This window comes from Elgaria multicarinata, chromosome 12, assembly GCF_023053635.1.
Source record: "Elgaria multicarinata webbii isolate HBS135686 ecotype San Diego chromosome 12, rElgMul1.1.pri, whole genome shotgun sequence".
In the NCBI taxonomy this organism is placed as follows: domain Eukaryota; kingdom Metazoa; phylum Chordata; class Lepidosauria; order Squamata; family Anguidae; genus Elgaria; species Elgaria multicarinata.
The window spans coordinates 3,631,234-3,653,214 of record NC_086182.1 but is presented as its reverse complement, the minus strand read 5'-3'; the positions used below and the strand labels follow the sequence as shown (position 1 = coordinate 3,653,214).

The 21,981-nt window shown below is 45.0% G+C and overlaps 1 protein-coding gene across 4 annotated transcripts in view; it reads right to left on the bottom strand.

The window, feature by feature from the left end:
- Positions 1-21,981, bottom strand: part of AAK1 (AP2 associated kinase 1) — a 134,737-nt gene that overhangs the window by 28,012 nt on the left and 84,744 nt on the right. For 2 of the 4 annotated variants that reach the window (XM_063139366.1, XM_063139368.1), the window contains exons 13-16: positions 18,809-19,032; positions 13,218-13,375; positions 12,577-12,690; positions 8,785-8,874 (exon numbers count right to left, since the gene is read on the bottom strand). In XM_063139366.1, the coding sequence (XP_062995436.1) occupies positions 8,785-8,874; positions 12,577-12,690; positions 13,218-13,375; positions 18,809-19,032 (586 nt within the window). The remainder of the gene's footprint in view (positions 1-8,784; positions 8,875-12,576; positions 12,691-13,217; positions 13,376-18,808; positions 19,033-21,981) is intronic. The other 2 variants (XM_063139367.1, XM_063139369.1) reach the window with 1 other exon arrangement.

The window sequence follows — 21,981 nt, the reverse complement described above, 5'->3', positions numbered from 1 at the left end:
GAGCTGTGTTGCTCAGAAACACTCCTCCTCCTCCTCCTCCTCCTCCTCCTCCTCCTCTTCAGTCACTCCACAGACATGGACAGAAAGAAAATCAGTCACGATAAGCATGCATAATTTACATTAAGAACACCCCCACTATAAGCCCCAGGTTTTCAGGACTGTGCATTAGCAGGCCATGACTCAAACATGCTCCCATGTGTTAGCAGAACCCTGAGCAGATTCACGAAATGTAGACACCAAGGGCACCACATGCTCCCAGCCGCGACGCAAGGAGCCTTGGTTAGTTCACAAAACCTTTGCAAATTGACCATGCTTGGTGTTGGCTACAGCACTGAAAGGTGAGTCACACGCCCCTACTGAACAGTCACCCCTTTTATTACACAATGCCAGGGGGAAATTCAGAGTCTAAGTTAATGACGAGGCCAGGAGTGAGCAGACTCACCGGACTCACAGGTCCTCACCCAAATCTGGCATGGATCAACTAAGGAGGTGGGGCTGGGAATGTGTGTGGGGTGGGGAGGAAGAGAGAACTGGTTCTGTGTCGGAAAGAGAAAATGGGGGGGGGCATGCCACAGCCCACCCACTTTCGCCCACTCCTAACATGCAGCCCCCAACGCTCCAGCCCGGGACCAATTCAGCCCTCGGGCCGAAAAGGGTTTCCTCCGCTGGCACAGAGAGGACAGTGCTTCAGAAGGCCTTATTTGATACATCACGATGCGCTGCACCAATGCCATAATGCCTGTGCGTGTTTCAGCCTCCAAAGTTGATTTGCTACATTTAGCCTGGACTTCTTATCACTTATACTGAAGTAGAAGCAGGTGCAGTTATTGTCTCCAAGACTGACTCCTCGCTATTTTCCTAGATGTGCCTTTATTTCTCTAACTGTGAGACTCATAAAACCACAAGCCAATACGAAATCTTTGCCTTTTGTCCCCCAAAGCCAAAATGCATTATGCATTATGCAAATCGTGTTCCTGGAGGTCTGCAATTAGTTGATTTGTGGGAAGGGGGCTTGGAACCTCCTGACAGCTGTGTGCAAATTTTCTCAGGCTGACTTGCTGCATGCACATTGAAGTAACCAGGCCCCACACGGGCGGAGGGGGCCCAGGGGGGAATCTGAGAAAAGAAACCTTGAAACAGACATAGGCTGTGGTGTCAGAAATGTGCCAGTTCCCCATTATGAGAACCAGTGTGGCGTAGTGGCTAAAGTGTTGGACTGAGAGTCGGGAGACCCGGGTTCTTAGTCCCCACTCGGCCATGGAAACCCACTGGGTGACTTTGGGCCAGTCACAGACTCTCAGCCTAACCTTCCTCACAGGGTTGTTGCTGTGAGGATAAAACAGAGAGGAGGAGGATTATGTACACTGCCTTCGGTTCCTTGGAGGAAAAAAGGCAGGATATAAATACAACAACAACAACAATGTTCCATAATGACCTCTAAGACCAGCAGTTTTAGCTCCATTGTTAGTGCAGACAAGAAGGAAGACACAGTCATGGCTGCTTGGAAAAATGAAACATGTAAGGGGCGGAGTCAGCTTGGGACAAATCTCAAGGTGAAGCGCTCCACTTTGGACTGGGCCTCCTCCAAAGAGAGGTAACCCTGTTCCGGCTAGGCTTGGACTTTGGAGTGGAAGTCTAAGGTCCCTCAGCCTAGGTTAAATGACCACTGACCAACCAGCAGGAGATACAGGTGGTGGCAAAGAGGCCCGGTGGCTGCACCGGAGCCCAATTGGGCCAATGCTACTGGCTGCCGCATCGCTTCTAACTTCTCACGTCCAAAACCATTTCATAGCCAGAGGGCAGCTCGCTGGGCACGTTCACGGTTACAAGTAATTGTGTTAACATTAAGCACAAAATGGTGTTTATCCTAAAGTGAATGTGATGAGCATCAGGGCAGCAGAAGCAAACTCCATGTTATTCCTGCAGTTCTGATGGTGCTGTGACTTAAGTGAGTTTAAAATGTGGAAGTGCACATGCTCAGCATATTATTTTGTTATCAGTGTTGGCAGCGTGATTTTGTCCTTTGTACCAGGAAAGCACGGAATGGCAGGGGGTGGAGAGAGGAGGAATGTCAGCTGCACGCTTCCCAAATGGTCCAAACCTCAGCAGGACCATCCCAAAGTTCCAGGTCTACTTCGACGGCTTGTTTTTATTTTCAGTCTGTAATACCAATCCGATGCAGTTCTGAACCTCCCACAGGCAAGCTCTCCATGAAAGGAAAATGCCGGGTGGGTATAGTTTTGTGATGGAGAGCTCTAGCTTGCAGTCAGGGAATGACTTTACCAGGGCTCTCCAAAAACAATGCTTGTTGGGAAGGATGTCGAAGCAACCTATCAGGAGCTGTTCAGTGTTTTTCAATTTTCTAAGTAAGTTGACTCTCTTAGGAGCAGTGATGCTGGAAGTTTGCGGAGAGGAGTTGGTGACTGTGTGTTATTTGCTTGTATGAATTGCCCTTGTTTCAGTCAAGATCCAGAACAACCCTTTCCTAAATTCCTGCCTAAAGTCCGGCCTCTGCCATATGTCCACACCCACCTCTGTCCTATTCAGCTTTGCATTTGATTTGATTTGATTTGATTTATTATATTTATATACCGCCCATAGCCAAAGCTCTGAGCACAAAACAAGACCGCCTCAAACTGTTCTTCGTTCGTCATAATCCCTAACCTCTGTACTTATTCTTCTGAAATTTTACAGGAGTATTTATCTAGGGGCACTGCAACGATGCACATCACGTTCATGCAAATTGCCCACAAAAACACGTGGTGGTGGTGGTGGTGGGAAGATGCCTTTTTTAAAAACCTCAAACTACCTAAAGCTCTGAGCAAAAGTGCCCTCCTATCCGAGGCTTCAAACAAAATTATTTTACTGTGCATATCCCTCCTCCTATGTTAAGCAGAACATAAATTGGGATCTACTGATAAATCTTTGGATGGTTTCTGAGTCCCTGCTTTTCTCCCTCTTTCATAGTACTCTAGTATCATCTAGTATCAGCTGGTATCATCCAATGAAGTTGAATGGTGGGAGATTTAGAACTGATAAAAGGAAGTACTTCACACAGTACATAGTTAAACTATGGAGTTTGCTACCACAAGATGTGATGTTTTCTACCAGCAGGGTTTGCTCATAATAACAATCCATGATTCAACAACTTCCCATGATTCAACATAAGCCCATACTCTGGCTTGTCATTACGTGCAAACCGGGCCATCGTTTGCTTCACATGTACACACTCTTTAATTGGCTTAGCACAGCCTTCCCCGTCCTGTTGGCTGGGGATTATGGGAATTGCAGTTCAACACATCTGGAGGGTAACAATATGGAGAAGCCTGGCCTATTACATTTGATTTTCAGAGGGATAGTCATGTAAACAGCTCAGAGCTGGGAAATGGGTCCCTCTTCCTTTCTGAGAGGAGAGGGCAAGGAAAGGCAAGGGCGTTATTACAAGCCCCTCTATCCCAATGGACTTGGAGTGGCTGTTAATTTCTTCTCCATCATTCCAGAAAAGATGCAGGGTGGATTCAAGTGTGCTTGTAGCACTAGACAAGCTTAGAGCCAGAATAGCTCAGAAAGTAACCTTTGAGATAACAATATTCTGTCTCAACACACACATAGCCAGTTCTGTTTAAAACCACTCCATGCTGTCAGTATGTCCTGGCTAAAAATCCAAAATAAAGAAATAGGCACACAGTACAGCATAGATTCTTAATTAGGGTGGGAAAAGTGCAATTCAGTCATCATTTAGCATCTTCTAGAATAATCCAGGTGCACCAAAAGAGAGCCAAGACTTCAAACAGGCAAAAATGCACACTTCCGAGCACATTACTCACTCTTCAATCATGGAAGGAAAGAAAAAGGGCGGCTCTTTCAATAAAGCACACAGTAGCAGAGTCCTTTCCTTCGGACATCAGCTGAGGAAGGACTACCTAGTAAGAATCCAGTCAAATAGTACATTCAGAACAGGGGAGGGGAGGACAGAGAAGCAGACCTTGGGATGTTCCCAAGCAACTGTTCTATGATTTAAAATTAACGTCCATGTTGTCAACAAACCAAAAGGCGCGTCTCAGACTTCAATTATGCTAATGGAACTGTCTTGTTGTAGAAAGCTCATTGCAAGGAAGAGCAACTAAAATTGTACAACAGCTATATAAAGCAAGCAGTCGAAAGGACAACGTATACTTCATGCTAGTTAAAAAAAATCCAATTTCTGACCAAAGAAAAGCTGAATTTGGTAACCTGCATAAATCCTGAGCGATTTCTCTGTTGCATTGCATAATTTATTGTGCATTTTTTACAGTTGTGCAGGGGAAGAGCAAACTAGTTATACAGGGCCATTGGAGCTGGCTTCTTACCACCATTGGAAGCCTCATTCAACCATCCATCTGACTTCTGAGATTTCAATGGACAAATCCCAAATACACTTTAATCCTAGAAATGTGTGTGTTTGGTGGTGGGGGATGAAAAGAGATTCTCAGAAAACTGAATTGTGCATCTAACAGCCATCAGCCTGACCATCATTTATGAAGCACTGGAGAAGGTGCAGTTCTGTTGTATTCCCATGCAACAGTCCTGCTAGAACAGCAGACAGAGAAAAGGAGGAGCCCCTTGAAGGAGATCAAAAGGACGTTGCTGTGGATTGACCAATCTCTGCCCTGCTGTAAACAAAGGCCTTGAAGAAGAATCAACACAGCTTCTGCAAAGGCAAGTCCTGTCTCACTAATCTACCAGAATTTTTTGAGAGTATCAACAAACATATAGACAGGGGTGATCTGGTGGACATTGTTTACTGGGACTTCCAAAAGGCTTTTGATAAAGTCCCTCACCAAAGACTCCTGAACAAACTTAGCAGTCATGGAACAAGAGGAGAAGTCCTCTTATGGATCAGTAACTGGTTAAAGAAAAGAAAGCAGAGAGTAGGAATAAATGGTCAATTCTTCCAATGGAGGGAAGTAAATAGTGGGGTCCCACAAGGATCTGTATTAAGACCAACACTATCGAACTTGTTCATAAATTATCTAGAATTAGGAGTGAGCAGTGAAGTGGCCAAGTTTGCCGATGAAACCAAATTATTTAAGGTTGTTATTATTATTATTATTATTATTATTATTATTATTTATTTATATAGCACCATCAATGTACATGGTGCTGTACAGAGTAAAACAGTAAATAGCAAGACCCTGCCGCATAGGCTTACAATCTAATAAAATCATAGTAAAACAATAAGGAGGGGAAGAGAATGCAAACAGGTACAGGGTAGGGTAAGCAGGCACAGGGTAGGGAAAAACTAACAGTAGCAAGTAACAGTAGAAGTCTGCACAACATCAAGTTTTAAAAGCTTTAGGAAAAAGAAAAAAAACACAAAGGGATTGTGAAGAGCTCCAAAGGGATCTCTCCAAGCTGGGAGAGTGGGCGTCCGAATGGCAGATGCGGTTCAATGTAAGCAAGTGTAAGGTGATGCATGTTGGGGCAAAAAAACCCAACTTCAAGTATAACCTAATGGGATCTGAGCTGGCGGTGACCGAACAAGAAAGAGATCTTGGGATTGTGGTGGAAAAGCTCGATGAAAATATCCACCCAGTGTGCGGCTGCTGTAAAGAAGGCAAACTCCATGTTAGGTATTATAAGAAAAGGAATTGAGACTAAAACTGCCAGTATTATACTGCCTTTATACAAATCTATGGTGTGACCACACTTAGAATACTGTGTACGGTTCTGGTCACCACACCTAAAAAAGGATATTATAGAGCTGGGAAAAGTGCAGAAAAGGGCAACTAAAACGATTCAGGGGCTGGGGCATTTCCCCTATGAGGGAAGGTTACATCAACTGGGATTGTTTAGCTTGGAAACAAGGAGGCTAAGGGGAGACATGATAGAGATTGAAGTTACAGGAAGTCAGATTCCGGCTGGACATCAGGAAAAACGTCTTGACTGTTAGAGCAGTATGACGATGTAACCAGTTACCTAGGGAGGTTGTGGGCTCTCCCACACTAGAGGCATTCAAGAGGCAGCTGGACAGCCGTCTGTCAGGGATGCTTTAGGGTGGATTCCTGCATTGAACAGGGGTTTGGACTCGATGACCTTATAGGCCCCTTCCAACTCTACTGTTCTATGATTCTATGAGGTGTACAAAATTACGCATGGTATGGAGAATGTGGATAGGGAGACATTTTTCCTATCTCTCTAAATACTAGAACCCAGGGTCATCCCATGAAGCTGATTGGTGGGAGATCTTCACACAGCGCAGAGTTAAATTATGGAACTCACTACCACAAGATGTAGTGATGACCACGAGTTTGGATGGCTTTAAAAGGGGGTTGGATCAATTCCTGGAGGCGAAGGCTATCAAGGGCTGCTAGTCCTGATGGTTGTGTGCTATCTCCAGAATTCGAGGCAGTAAGCCTGTGTGCACCAGTTGCTGGGAACATGGTTGGGAGGCTGCTGTTGCCCCATGTCCTGCCTTGTTGGTCCTTAGCCGATGGCTGGTTGGCCCCTGTGCGAACAGAGTGCTGGACTAGATGATCCAGCATCAGGGCACTTCTTATGTTCTTATGGTGCATGCTAGCCAATGCCTCAACTTGCCTCATGGCTGTGCTGGATCTCCATGGGAGTGACTTACAACTGAAGAAACACAAAGCTGGTATCTGGTTCACAGAGCAAATAATGGTAATGAATAATGAAGCAACAAGGTCTGCAATGAGGTTATTAGTAGGGCTGTGCTCCGCTCCGATTCGGATCGCGAATCCGGAGCGGAGCGACCCGATCCGCCTACGCCAAAGGCGAATCTGAATCAGGTCGGGGGAGTTGCGGATTGAGGTTCGCCTCCATCCGGAGCTCCGAACGCAGGTAAGTGGGGGGAAGGGGGGCTCACTTGGCAGCGGCGGCGCAGTCCGTGCGGCGACAGCGGTGGAACCAAGTAAAGGAGCAGGTGGGAGGGGGGCTTACCTGTGTCCGTTGCAGGCTTCAACTGAAGCCTGGGCCTCAGTTGAAGCTGGCGCCGGACCGCGACAGAGGCAGGTAAGTAAGTAGGGAAGGGGTAGCAAAATCTCAATCTGCCCCTCCGGATCTCGCTCCGCGGAGCGGGGGAGGGTTGGATTGACCCAAAGCGGTTCGGGCACGATCCGAAAGCGGTTCCGGGGGTCTGTGCACAGCCCTAGTTATTAGAGAGAACTTGGCTCCCTTCCACGGTGAGATATGAAAAGATAAATGCCTTGAGCTTGAAATTTTCCTCTCTCGGTATTTTAGCATAACAGATGTTTTGGTGTCCCCTTTGTTCTTCTCACTGGTCTTGTTTCAGTTACATTTCCATTAGTAGCTGTAGTCTTTGTGTAGTGAATAAAACATTACAAATAAGGAAACTCCAAAGACTGCAATTTGCTGAGAATATGATGAAAAGCCAATCACATGAAGTTCCAGTATTGGGCAAAAGGTGAGGTGATGATGATGATGATGATATGATGATGATGATGAGAATAATAATAATGAAGAAACAGACCAGAGAGCTTCTGCGGGGTTAATGGCTTTAAAACGTTGTTGGTTCATATGGATTTCTCCGTTATTCCACTACTGCAACATATTCCTGATAAAGTCTAAAAAACTCACACATCCCAGACAGCTTGCAGGCCAATGATTTGTCAGTCATCTGGGGGACCACCTCCAACCACAAATTCCATCATGCTCTGTTATTATTTATTTATTCAATTTGTACCCCACCTTTCAACCAACAAAATGGTGCTCAAGACTGACTGGAAATGCCTTGGGCCCAGTCCAACTCAAGAGTGCAAGTGCACAGTTTCTTGGATGGTGCTCAGGTCTCCAGGAAGAAACGTAAGAACTTTTCATCTAAGCTGGCTTTTGGTAGCTGGGTGTATGTCAAGGCAGCTTTTAATCACTGCAATTGAGGTGTTTGAGATTAACATATTGTTGTTTACCGCAAGACCCTAAGGTGCAGTGAATAAAAACAATGAATGAACGCATGGCACGCACCTTGTCGAGGGCCAGAAATCAGACAACTACCCTTTTAAATTTGACAAGTTGACAAGCAAGTTGTATTCCTAGCTGAAGATAATAGTTAAAGCTAGGGTTAAAAAAAATCATAACAGCCACCATCAAAGTATTCAGATAGCAACCTGACACAGAGCTAAGTAAATATTACTTCAAGTAAAGCAGCAGTTTCTGCAGCCGAAACTCTCCCCACGGCCTGAGTTCGATCCCAGAGGAAGCTGGTTTCAGGCAGCCGGCTCGGGTCGACTCGGCCTTCCATCCTCCCGAGGTCGGTAAAATGAGTACCCAGTTAGCAGGGGGAAAGGGAATAACGGCCGGGGAAGGCAATGGCAAACCACCCCGCTATAAGGCCTGCCAAGAAAACGTCAGCGAAAGCTGGCGTCCCTCCAAGAGTCAGTAATGACTCAGTGTTTGCATGAGAAGTTCCTTTCCTTTCCTTCCCTTTTCCCCCCACCCCGACCAAATATTTCAAAGGCTAAAATCAGCACTTTTGAACTGCATTTAACAATGAAATTCAGGATCAATCCAGCCCACCCATGTCAAGGCAAACAGGCTTTCCATGCTGGCCTTTCAAATTGTTGAAGATGACGTAGCATCTGAATTCGTTTATTTAAGATGAGGGCGGGGGGTGGGGGGGGGTAGGTAACGCATGGGCAGCCCAAGAGCACAAGCAATGCAAGTGGTTCTTGGGGGGGGGCGGGGGCGGGCGCAACATTCTCATGGGCGCTTTCCAAGCGGCAAATCCTGAGATCCCCTTAACATCTTCTTTATGCAAGGCACAGTTACCTGGTGTATCTGATAGCGGAAGAGGAATGAAAGGATCAGGAACAGCCAGATGTGGAGGGCTAGAGTCCAAGATATCTTTTGTTTTTTCAGCTAGAGAAGCAGCATGGGACAAAGTCAGAAGAAAAGGGAAAGAAAGAGAGAGAGAGAGAGAGAGAGAGAGAGAGAGGGAGGGAGAAAGGGGGAGAAAACCAAGACATCAAGCAGAGCACAGGGAGATGCCCAACAGACCAAAAAATGCATCGGAAATTAGAGTAGCTGTATTTATCGCCTGGAGATGCTGCTACATTAACTCTCCCACCCAGCAAGCTACAGCTATTTTTGGCCCAAATGACAAAAAAAAAGTGCTTCAAAGAGCCACAAAAGGAAGTTATTGGTGAATTTATTCAAGGACACATAAGACCACTGGAAGAACCAAAGCAACAATATTTCTTCCAAGGGCATCAGGTCACGCGGCCTCCTCCACACTCAACATCTAGCATTATGAACCTCAAGACACACAAAATCGGTTAAGCCCTGGGGGAAAAGGTTAACTTACAAGTAATTATATTTCTTCCAGGCTGTTAAAATGAGTAAAATCCCTGCGACTCAAGGCCACTATTATGATGATTATGGTTAAAAAAAATATATTTTGCACTGCTCTTCATAAAATTTCATAGCAATTTATAAAACAGAACAATAAAAAACTATAAATCAGTTAAAAATAGAACAATCTCCATGAATAGCAATAGAACAAGCGCAACAAAAGGGAAAGGAAAGGACGCAGCAGCAGCCAGGCTCCTCTCCCTCGTGACAGGGTCCAGCTCCAGCTGAGAGCCCCCCTCCCTCCTGCTGCCAACTGTCGCTGCAGAGGGAAAGGAAGCAGCTGCTGAACCTTGCAGCTAAGAATCAAGTGCCTGAATTTGCTGCTGCTTCTTTTTCCTCCTCCCTCCCAATCCCCTTTCCTTTTGTGTCATGCTTTTTTAGACTGTAAGCCTGTGGGCAGGGACTGTCTTAAGAAATATTTTTGTAGGCCGCCTTGGGAGCCTTTTTGGCTAAAGGGTGGGATAAAAGTACTACAATAAATAAAAAAATAAAAAAAAATAACAAGGTGGGTTTATATGAGAGGAGGCATCCCCTGAGACAATCAGAACCCAAGCAACTTAGGACTTTAAAAGGTAAAAACCGGCACTATAAATTGCCCCAACAGCAAAATAGCAGCCAGGCGGCTACTTCAAGATGGGCGAGTGAAGAAGGCCAGAACACAGCTATCTACAGGAGGGCTGCTACATTCCGTACTTGCTGAAGCTTCCAAACTGTTTCAAAGGCAGCCCACACCGAACGCATTACAACGGTAGGATCTGGAAGACATCGAAGCACATATGGCCATGGCCAGGGCTCTCTCTTCCAGCAGCGGCGATAGCCAGCGTATCATCCAAAGCTGAGAGAAAGCATTCTGGGCCACAGCTGCTGCCTAAGAATATTTAGCATTTCCCCCACCAAGTATTAGAAGTTTGTTACCACACAATCTCAATAATTCTTACAACAGCCCTGCAATGTGGCCACTACCATCATCATCCCCACCTCCATACTGAGACAGAGAACAGCAGCTTCAGTAAGACCACCTAGTTGAGTTTATGGTCAAGGCAAGATGTTTCCAACTGGGCCTTTCTCGGTTTGTTTTCTCACATATTGTTCCTGCTACCTTTGTCAGCATCCTGTCCAGCAAACTAAACGTGTAGCGGTGGTGGGGAAGTTTCATTGAACCACAGTGCGACCGATGCACCCACGCACACGCACCACTGCTGATCTTCTACTGTAACATGCGGCGGAAGGAGCCTTCAACCAAGAACCAGAGATACAAAAGGAGCAGATGGAAGAGTCGAAGAAAAGAGGGTTTTACATTCAGAAGCTCGTGAACCCCAGATCAACTGAGCATACACCCTAGCCAGCCTTCCTCAACCTGGGGCGCTCCAGATGTGTTGGACTGCATCTCCCAGAATGCCCCAGCCAGGCTGGGGCATTCTGGGAGATGCAGTCCAACACATCTGGAGCGCCCCAGGTTGAGGAAGGCTGCCCTAAAGGATCGGGTCTGTAGTTTGGGGTGCTCTTGGATCCAGAACTGTCACTTGAGGCACAGGTGAACTCAGTGGCAAAGAGCACCTTTTATCAGCTTAGGCTGATATACCAACTGTGCCCTTATCTGGACGGAGATAGCCTAGCTACAGTAATCCATGCTCTGATAACCTCTTGTTTGGATGCAGTCCAACACATCTGGAGTGCCCCAGGTTGAGGAAGGCTGCCCTAGACCCTTAGCCCAGGATCCTCAGGAAATGCTCAGGGGCTATGTGGCAGACAAGGCCACGACGAATGTGCCTCCTGGGAAATAGAGAGCTTGAAAAACCAAGCCCCCTTGAAAAGAGAAAAAAGAGGGACTCCAGTAAAAAAGGTAAAAAAAAGTCCACTTGTGCAAAAGCACAATTAATTCAAGCAACAGCAAGATTGCTTAAGGGCCAAGACACTGCAAAACAGACCAGCTCAATTTGTATAAAAATAGATGGCACGGGACCCTAAGCATTTGTAAGCAAAGCAGGGGGACTGTTAAAGCATGCTGCTGACTCTCTTTGCAGCCCTACCCTCTTCCAAGGTGGTCTCGGCATACAACAGAAGTCTCCAGCAGCTGCAGAAATTGGCCAGGCTTAATAAAAGCCCAGCCAAACTTCATGAGATCAGACAGGACTAGATCAGAATCTAGCCTTGAGAAGAGTCAGCTTGCAGAAGGCGCCCAGGTTTTAGAAGGAAGACATTACTGGACTGTCCAGCTGGAATTAAATATGGACCTTCAAAGGAGTCTCCAACTTTTATATTTATTGAGTAACTTCACTTTGTAGCCACACTGTTCACATCTCAGAAGCAGAAGTTGCCTACTTCCAGTCATCGTCCTTGGCCAGTTCCCTGCTTCCTTTTCCTTCCTATGTGTCAAAAAATGCACCTCTCACATTTCACAAGTGGGATGTGGGAAAGAGCTTGGGTACCAGGATTGTGATCTAAGAACCTCATGGCCCAAGGCTGGACGGCATATGCTTAGAACCCTCTTCAAGTGCAGGGCAGATTTAGGGAGTGCTCATACATGATTGGCAGCCAGTACAAAGCTTCCCAATTGGCCAGACCTGGTATAAATGCCAAGTGCCTGGCCTCCTGGCCTTGCCTAGTCAAAAATGCAGAATTTCTTGTCTGTTACACTTCATTCTCCAGTTCTTGATCTCAGGGACACTAGGCTTTAAAGCTCAGCTAAAAACTTTTCTTTTTCCTAAAGCTTTTAAAACTTGATGTTGTGCAGACTTCTACTGTTACTTTCTACTGTTAGTTTTTCCCTACCCTGTGCCTGCTTACCCTTCCCTGTACCTGTTTGCATTCTCTTCCCCTCCTTATTGTTTTACTATGATTTTATTAGATTGTAAGCCTATGCGGCAGGGTCTTGCTATTTACTGTTTTACTCTGTACAGCACCATGTACATTGATGGTGCTATATAAATAAATAATAATAATAATAAATAGGCTGGAAAACGCATATCCTGGCCCAAACACATCTGACAACCTTGCAGCTGAAACTGAATGCTCCCCATCCTCTTCTTAGGCAACTCCTTCTTCAAGCTACTGAAACACCCACACACCCACACACACACACCACTGTTTCACCTGAGTCAAGATTCAGGCTGGAAAAAACGGACTGATTCCAGTGAAAAGACCTCCTGTATTCATTTGATTGTTACTGCATATGAGCCATAACACTCCCTCCGCCCCCTGCCAGCATACCTGACACAGGTGCAAGGGAAGATGATCCAAATGCATCTGCCTGTGTTGTGGAAGGTGCTGGCTGAAAACCTGGGATCAGATTCTCTGAACTTCCAAGCTTCTCTGGAGGTTTACCTGCAATTAATTCCAAGGACCTGGTTATAAAGTGCACTTAAGCATCACATGAATTCCTAGCCTATTTAGGAAATATTTCTGATCCCCATGAACACTGGTGTTTTCTGTACTTATTGCAAACCAGAGCAATGTTTTTAGGATCTGCCCCTATGCCAAGTGGAAGCTCCATGCTGCTCCTTTGCTTGTCTTACAGACTCCAGTGGGATTGTTCCTAATGCTAAGATTTGAGGGTGGGTGGGTTAAAAGCAGTTTGTAATGGCACATCGTACAGCGTTTTTATGTTCTTTGACTCAAATTGCTTTAAGATCCATAGATCAAAAAAACTGATGTTACTGGCTTTTTAAAAAGATCAGGCTGCAATCCTAAAAATACATTTCCTAAGGAATAACCCAACTTAAACATGGTGGGATTTACGTCCAAGTAAACATGCATAACTTGTCTGTTCTCAAGTTCACGCTGGAGTTTTTGGCAAGCTCTTCGTCCAAAACCCTGCCCCGACTCAGTTTCCGCTTTGATCGCATACTAACCATCGCTTAGTTTCGCAAAATCCTTATTCAGCAGCTCCTCTGCTGTCAGCTTGGAGAAGTTGTCATCATCAAAAGGGTTCCAGGTGGAGACATCTGGCGGGTTGTAGACATTTTGCTGTGAAGTCCTGGGGGACCCCGATGGTGTAGTCGAGGCAGACCTAGATAGAGGAAGCCGCCCCAAGAAGTTAGCACTTTGGAAAGCTAAGTCAGTTGTTTATTTTTAATGTTTCTCTACTTTCCAGGTCATTGCAAGGTCTACTTGAGATGTAAATCAGGATGCTAAGCTTTTTTCAACTATTTTAGCAAGGAGGTTGAATAAATTTATAGAGGAATATATAGGGGAGGATCAATGTGGATTTGTGGTAGGTAGACAGATGCCTAATTTGGTGGGAAGAGTATTAAATGCAATTCAGGTGATAAATAAGTCGAGGGTGAAAGCGGGAATTCTGGCACTGGATATTTTCAAGGCTTTTGATTGTGTGAGCTGGCAAGCTCTAAAGATGGTTTTAAATAAAATGGGATTTGGAAATAAATTTAAAGCGATAATAGAACAGTTATACTCTCAGAATACAGCCGTAGTGGTAGTGAATGATGGTGTGACAGATAAGATACGACTAGCCAGAGGGACAAGACAAGGCTGTCCGCTCTCACCAGTCCTATTTGTATTGGTAATGGAATTATTGGCGAACGCAATACGAGAGGATGAGGAGATTGAAGGAATTGGTAGTATAAAAAAAAATTAAATTGCATATGTTTGCAGATGATACGTTGTTGACGATTAAGAATCCAATAGAGAAGATGGGGAGAATTAAACAACATTTGAGAGAATTTGAGGCTGTTATGGGGTTAAAAATAAATTGGTCTAAATCAGAATTGATGTTATTTAATTATACCAAAAAAGAAGAGAAAGATTGGGATGAAAAGGGAAGAGAAATGAGAGTTAAGACTCAGATTAGATATTTGGGAATAAAAATTACGCAGAAGTTAGAGAATCTAGAGAAAGAAAATTTAAATGTTTTAAAAAAAGAGATTTTAGTAAAACTGGAAAAATATAAAAGGTTAAATTTATCCTGGTTTGGAAGAATAGCATTAATAAAAATGAAGATTTTAGCAAGGATAAATTTTGTGTTCAGGATGCTACCAATAAAAATTTCAGAACTAGAGTTAAAAAGTTGGCAAAGGATTATAAATAATTTTTGTAATGGTGATAAGAAAGCGAGGGTAAATAAAAGTAAATGGTATTTGAGTCAAAAAAAGGGAGGATTGGGTCTCCCGAATATTATATTATATTATGCAGCCAATAGATTAAGATATATAATGGAGGCAATTTTAGGATTAGGGAACTTAGATTGGATGGAAGAAAAAAACATGAGTAATATAGAGACTAAATTAGAAAAAAAAAATTTATGGAAGGGAAAAAAAAATGGGTGGAAGGTATAAATAATCCACTTTTGAGGACTCACTGGGAAATTTGGAGTAAATATAAAGGGGCGCTGCTTCCGAGCAGCTCTCCCTTGTCACCGGTAATATTGTTGAAGAATTTCCCGGAGGAATTAAAAAGTAGATTAAGTAAAGTTTTAATAGAGAAAAACAAAATGAAATTAAGAGATTGGTTAAGAGGAATGGGTACAAGAGAGGATATAGAAGAAGTCTTGAAGGATAAAAAGTTAACTTGGTTAAATTATACGCAATTAGAACAATGGACTAAAAAGTGGGTAAGAGATAATGGAGAGTGTAGAGAATTAACAAGGTTTGAAGAATTAATAGATAAAAAAGATAAGGAAAGGGGGAAAAGAACAGTGTTAAAAGGGTTGATGAGCGAAATATATAGAATATTGGTGGAGAAAGGGACAGTGGATAACTCAGGTAAAATGGTTTGGGAGACAGATTTGAAGGTACAAATAGGACAACAGGGTTGGGAGGGATTATGGAGGCAAAGAGCGTTGAGAAATATGTCAGTAAGAATAAAAGAGAATTATTATAAAATTGTATGGAGGTGGTACCTAACTCCGGTTAGAATGAATAAGATAAACAATCAGCAATCAGCAAATTGTTGGAGAGGTTGTGGGGTTAAAGGAACGTATATGCATATGTGGTGGGAATGTAACTATGTTCAGAATTTGTGGAAGATGGTGTTTTTGGAGATTGAAGAAATTGTTGAAATGAAGATAGAAAGAACACCAAAAGTTGCATTGCTGTCGCTATTTGAAGAAGATTTTAAATGTAAAAAAGAAATTAAGGAACTGATAACGAATTTGTTGATTGCAGCAAGATTAATTATAGCTAGGAACTGGAAGATACAAGGGGAATATTCTATTGAAGAATGGTATAAAGAAGTGTGGGATATAGCTATTAACGATAAATTAACAAGTAATATTAAATGGAGAAGAGGTATAGCTAAATCAAATGATTTTGAAGGAATTTGGAAACAGTTCCTAATATTTGTATTTTCTAAGGGGAGTGGGAATCCACCAGCAGAAGAAAGTATGAGATTCTGGAATCAGGAATGAGATCCCGTGGTGGGGGGTGCACTGTAGATGTATTGATTATGTTATTAAGATTATGTTATTAAGATAAGATATTGTATTCAACTGAAAATTATGTAGTATGTTGTGTGTTTTTCTTATGTGATGTATGTGTATGTTTAAGTATTGTAGAAAATAAAAAAATAAATAAAAAAAAAATACTTGAGATGTGGCCGGATGGTCCCCGAAGCCCCGTTCAGCTCTAAGCCTGAGAACTGGCCACACAGATGCAGGTCTTCAACTGGAAACCCACAAAGAGCAGTAAAGTTGACCCCCATGATCGCTCCGTATCTTAATCACTTCTGCCGCGTTCTCCCAGGCTGGGGCACAGGCAAAGGGCTCTCGAATCCCCTCCTCCCCGGGCACAAGCAGCAAAAGAGCAGCTTCAGCAGAGCCCTCCTTTTGAGCACTCTGGCTGCTTTCTCCCCATGGTCCGCCGTAACAAAGGCGATGCGGATGATGACATTTCTGCATTGCTTCCCATTGCAAAGCAGCAGCCTTGAAGAGACTCACACACGCAAATACAGAAAGCCATCATTGATATTACAGGGGGAAAAACAAAACCAATATAACCCATAACCCACACAAGAATACAAACAAAACAGAGCAACCGTAAAACTCCATCTTAAAGCAATGTTGTCCGTTGACAAGGCCCCAAATCTCCCCCGCCTCACAGCCTAGAATAAACACCGAAAGAAGCACCCCGCAACAACGGAGCCCGAAGCTGGCAGCCCAGGCGCAATGCAAGGAAGAAGACCCCGCCCCCAGCCCCGGCCCCCGAGAGACTGTTGTTTGCATCTTGGCTTGTGGGGGAGCCAGTCAGCGGGTGGAGCCGCTTCAGTAGGCCCTTCGGCCCCCGCTTGTTTCAGAAGAGGGCCCTGTCGAAACGGAGTTGCTGGGCTTTCGCTGCTGGGTGCCACAGAAATGAAAGAAATGAAATGTTCCTCCCCAAAGTGAAACTGGAAGACTCTGACTCATTCTATAGTCGGCGCAAGAGCGACCGGGGTCTTAGGGCACTGAGCAAGGCAGGAAGGCAAAGACCCTGAGACCCAGGCACCTGTCCCAGGAGCTGCGGAGGGCAGCCCCTCACTTGTCTCCACCGTGGTTGTTTCATTTCCGTCCTTCCAAGGTGCTCAGGGCAACGGACATAGAATCATAGAATCATAGAATAGCAGAGTTGGAAGGGGCCTACAAGGCCATCGAGTCCAACCCCCTGCTCAATGCAGGAATCCACCCTAAAGCATCCCGGGCAGATGGTTGTCCAGCTGCCTCTTGAAGGCCTCTTATGTGGGAGAGCCCACAACCTCCCTAGGTAGCTGATTCCACCGTCGCACTGCTCTAACAGTTAGGAAGTTTTTCCTGATGTCCGGAATCTGGCTTCCTTTAACTTGAGTCCGTTATTCCATGTCCTGCACTCTGGGAGGATTGAGAAGAGATCCTGGCCCTCCTCTGTGTGAAACATGGTTTCTCCCCCACGTACTTTTATCCTCACAACAACCTTGTGAGGCCCAAGGTCTCCAATGGCAGAGATCATTGGAGCCTGCTTCAGTTGGAAACCCCCCCCCCACACACACACAGGGCTAACATCTTCACCCTGTGGGGAAGAAGGAGCTGTTGGTTTGCCCCTCCATTGGGAGATGAGAGGACGGAGCAGGGCCTTCCCACCAGCCTAAACAGTCTTCTTAATTTCTTTTTATTTTCTCCCTCTTCCCTCCCCATACACTTTTCCTTGTGTGTCATGTCTTTTTTTAGAATGTAAGCCTGAGGGCAGGGACTGTCTTCTTTACTGATCAATTGTAAGCCGCTCCGAGAGCCTTTTTGGCTGAGGTGCGGGATAAAAAATACTATAAATAAATAAATAATTAAATTAGGTCACCCAGTGACTTTCATGGCTGAGTGAGGATTTGAACCCAGGTTCAAACATCACACCAGGTCATTGGCACGCTCATGCCGCCAGGTCCCCAAACGGAGCTCTGCCACCCACCGCTTCAGCTTCGCTTTGCCTTGGCCTCCCCCACATGAGGAAGGTGAAGCGAAGAGCATGCATCCAGCACTTCCAGGAGGCAGCTGAGCCCCAACCTCAGGACTCGGCCGGCTCCTTGACACATCAGCTGCTGTGTGTGAAGCGGCGGAGGGCTCAGTTGCTCTCCCACCCCTTTCTCTTTTGAGGGAGAGGGGCTTTGGGGAGGGGCCAGCTTGGTGGGCCACAGAGGATCAGGCTGGGGGTTCTCCATCCCTGTTTTAGAATATTTGTTGTTTATTCGTTCAGTCGTTTCCGACTCTTCGTGACTTCATGGACCAGCCCACGCCAGAGCTTTCTGTCGGCCGTCACCACCCCCAGCTCCCCCAAGGTCAAGTCCGTCACCTCCAGAATATCCTTCATTCATCTTGCCCTTGGTCGGGCCCCTCTTCCTTTTGCCTTCCACTTTCCCTAGCATCAGCCTCTTCTCCAGGGTATCCTGTCTTCTCATTATGTGGCCAAAGTACTTCAGTTTTGCCTTTAATACCATTCCCTCAAGTGAGCAGTCTGGCTTGATTTCCTGGAGTATGGACTGGTTTGATTTTCTTGCAGTCCACGGCACTCTCAGAATTTTCCTCCAACACCACATTCAAAAGCATCTATCTTCCTTTGCTCAGCTTTCCTTATGGTCCAGCTCTCGCAGCCATAGGTTACTACGGGGAATACCATTGCTTTAACTATGCAGACCTTTGTTGTCAGTGTGGTGTCTCTGCTCTTACCTATTTTATCAAGATTTGTCATTGCTCTCCTCCCAAGAAGTCAACGTCTTCTGATTTCCTGGCTGCAGTCAGCGTCTGCAGTAATCTTTGCGCCCAGAAATACAAAGTCTGTCACTGCCTCCATGTTTTCTCCCTCTATTTGCCAATTATCAATCAAGCTGGTTGCCATAATCTTGGTTTTTTTGAGGCAGGAGGCAAATCACAGTAAGCCAAAAGCAGAATTAACGTGCACAGCAGGTCGAGAAAGGAAGGGGACATGGATCCACCCTGCTCCCACCCACCCATCCGCCCCATGACCAGGAGAAGAGGAGAACCCCTCGTGCGTACTTGGATTTATTGAGGCTGGCCTCAGCGGCTGCTGCCTGTAGCAGTTGTGTTGATTTGCTGGCTGGGACTCCGAAAACCGTGCTGTGCGTCACGTCACTCAGGATCCTCCTGTGTCCGCCTCGCTGAGTCTTGGGAGAGGATGGTGGGGTGAGGGAGCCCACCTTCTGCCCCTGGACAGCCGAGGAAGGGGTCATAGGGACCTTTGGTTGTCGTGGAGGTGCTTGCTTTCAGGGAAAGAGAAGAAAATTTGCCAGTCGATTTAAAACACACAGACAAGAACTGCAGCCATTGTAAAAGCCCCCTTACAAGGAAAAAAACAGATCAAACTAAATTCTATCTCAGAAGGCGGGGGGGGGGGGGGGAGGGAGAAGGGGAAAAAAGGCAATAATTTTTAACACCATTTTAGGCAAAACAGCAGTGGCACATTTAGCCATGCCCCAGAAGGCTTATCATACCCTGGAAATCATCTCTAATCCAAAACAATTCCAAACATACAAGGGAACATTTATCATACTAGAACTACAGACCTAAGGAGCTACGTTAAGGAACTAACTCCTTGAGGTAAACTATTGTATTTCCCAAGATCAAGGATATGTACAGTATAATGACAAAAACAGGGTCTAGCAAAAATCTGCTTTCCCACCTTTATTCATGGCCTTGCAAAATACACCCGTCTTCATGCTCGTTTTGTAATTTTAGTGTAAGTGTAAACTTGGTGACCATTTATTCACCCCCCCCCAAAAAAAAAGAAAAATCCAGCTTGTGTGATTTCATTTTTCTTGGTCTAAGTTAAACTATTGTGTGCACTTATTGTGAAAGTGCAGAGTGAAAAAGAGTGGCAACTCCTCCTGTGTTGAACATGGACCATTTCTGGTCTATGGTCACACGGGGACGCTAACCTAAGAAGAGATGCAACATTGTCCAGAAAGAGGTTAAATGTGTTGGAGCATTTGACTCAAGGTCCCCCTTGATGGTGGCAGCAGGGATATGGGTGTATGGTTGGAACCAGTGAGGGAATGAGGTAGGGCAGAGAGAAACACTCTACTCCTTGGGACCTAGTAACTTGGGATTTTAACCTGCCTGGAATTTCCCTCACTTGATCAAACATGCTGCACAGACTGTTTCATTCAAAGCACATTGTCCTGGTTCAGATGACATGAAAGCCCACTGTGGGTTAAATAACCGTTGGGGTGCCCCAACACATAATTTTTGTGAACTGCCCAGAGAGCTTCGGCTATTGGGCAGTATAAAAATGTAATAAATAAATAAATAAATAAATAAAATGCCACCCGCCATTGTGAATATGCACAAGTTGCCACATCCAAACCTGGGTAGTGGAGGTTATTTGAGGGTTAAACAACCTTCACATAACCTGTAGACTGTTTTAGGGTTATGCGAAGGATGTCAACCCTCAAATAATGTACATGTATCGGTGACAGGTGTAATCCCTTTGTTTACACTCACGCCCCCACCACCTGTTTTGCTAGTAAGAGGAACTGAGGCAAATAGTGGTGAACAAAAGTTCTCAACCTTATTGACAAATTGAAAACAAATAAATCACCAGGCCCTAATGGCATCCATCCTAGAGTTCTCAAAGAACTCAAATGTGAAATTGCAGACCTCCTCACAAAAATATGCAACATGTCCCTAAGCTCAGCCTCTGTACCAGAGGACTGGAAGATTGCCAATGTAACACCAATTTTCAAAAAAGGATCCAGGGGGGATCCGGGAAATTACAGGCCGGTCAGTTTGACATCTGTTCCAGGTAAATTGGTGGAAAGCATTGTTAAAGACAAAATTAGTAAGCATATAGAAGGGCAGGTCTTGCTGAATAAGAATCAACATGGCTCCCACAAAGGCAAGTCCTGTCTCACTAATCTACAAATATTCTTTGAGTGTATCAACAAACATGTAGACAGGGGTGATCCGGTGGACAGTGTTTACTGGGACTTTCAAAATGGATAAAGTCGCCTGAACAAACTTAGCAGTCATGGAATAAGAGGAGAGAGCCTCTTATGGATCAGAACTGGTTAGAGAACAGAAAATAGAGAGTGGGAATAAATGGTCAATTCTCCTGATGGAGGGAAGTAAATAGTGGGGTCCCACAGGGATCGGTATTGGGACTAGTTCTTTTCAACCTTTTCATAAATGATCTGGAATTAGGAGTGAGCAGTGAAGTGGCCAAGTTTGTCAACGACACCAAATTATTGAAGGTTGTTAAAACACAAAGGGATTGTGAAGAGCTCCAAAGGGATCTCTCCAAGCTGGGAGAATGGGTGTCCAAATGGTAGATGCGGTTCAATGTAAGCAAGTGTAAGGTGATGCACGTTGGGGCAAAAAAACCCAACTTCAAGTATAACCTAATAGGATCAGAGCTGGCAGTGACCGAACAAGAAAGAGATCTTGGGATTGTGGTGGGCAGCTCCATGAAAATGTCCACCCAGTGTGCGGCTGCTGTAAAGAAGGCAAACTCCATGTTAGGCATTATAAGAAAAGGGATTGAGAATAAAACTGCCAGTATTATACTGCCTTTATACAAATCTATGGTGTCACCACACTTAGAATACTGTGTACGGTTCTGGTCACTGCACCTAAAAATGATATTATAGAGCTGGAAAAAGCGCAGAAAGGGGCAACTAAAATGCTCAAGGAGCTGGACCATCTGTCCTATGACGGAAGTTTACAACAACTGGGATTGTTCAGCTTGGCAGAAAGGAGGCTAAGAAGAGACGTGACAGAGGTGTACAAAATGATGCATGGTGTGGAGAACGTGGAGAGGGAGACATTTTTCTTCCTCTCTCAAAATACTAGAACCCAATGTGGTCATCCAATGAAGCTGATTGGTTGGAGATCCAGGACAAATAAGAGTAAGTATTTCTTCACACAGCGCAGAGTTAAATTACAAAACTCGCTACCACAAGATGTAGTGATGGCCACCAGTTTGGATGGCTTTAAAAAGGGGTTGGATCAATTCCTGGAGGCAAAGGCTATCCATGGCTACTAGCCCTGATGGTTGTGTGCTATCTCCAGTATTTGAGGCAATAAGCCTGTGAGCACCAGTTGCTGGAGAACATGGGTGGGAGGGTGCTGTTGCCCCATGTCCTGCCTTGTTGGTCCCTGGCCAATGGCTGGTTGGCCCCTGTGTGAACAGAGTGCTGGACTAGATGGACCCA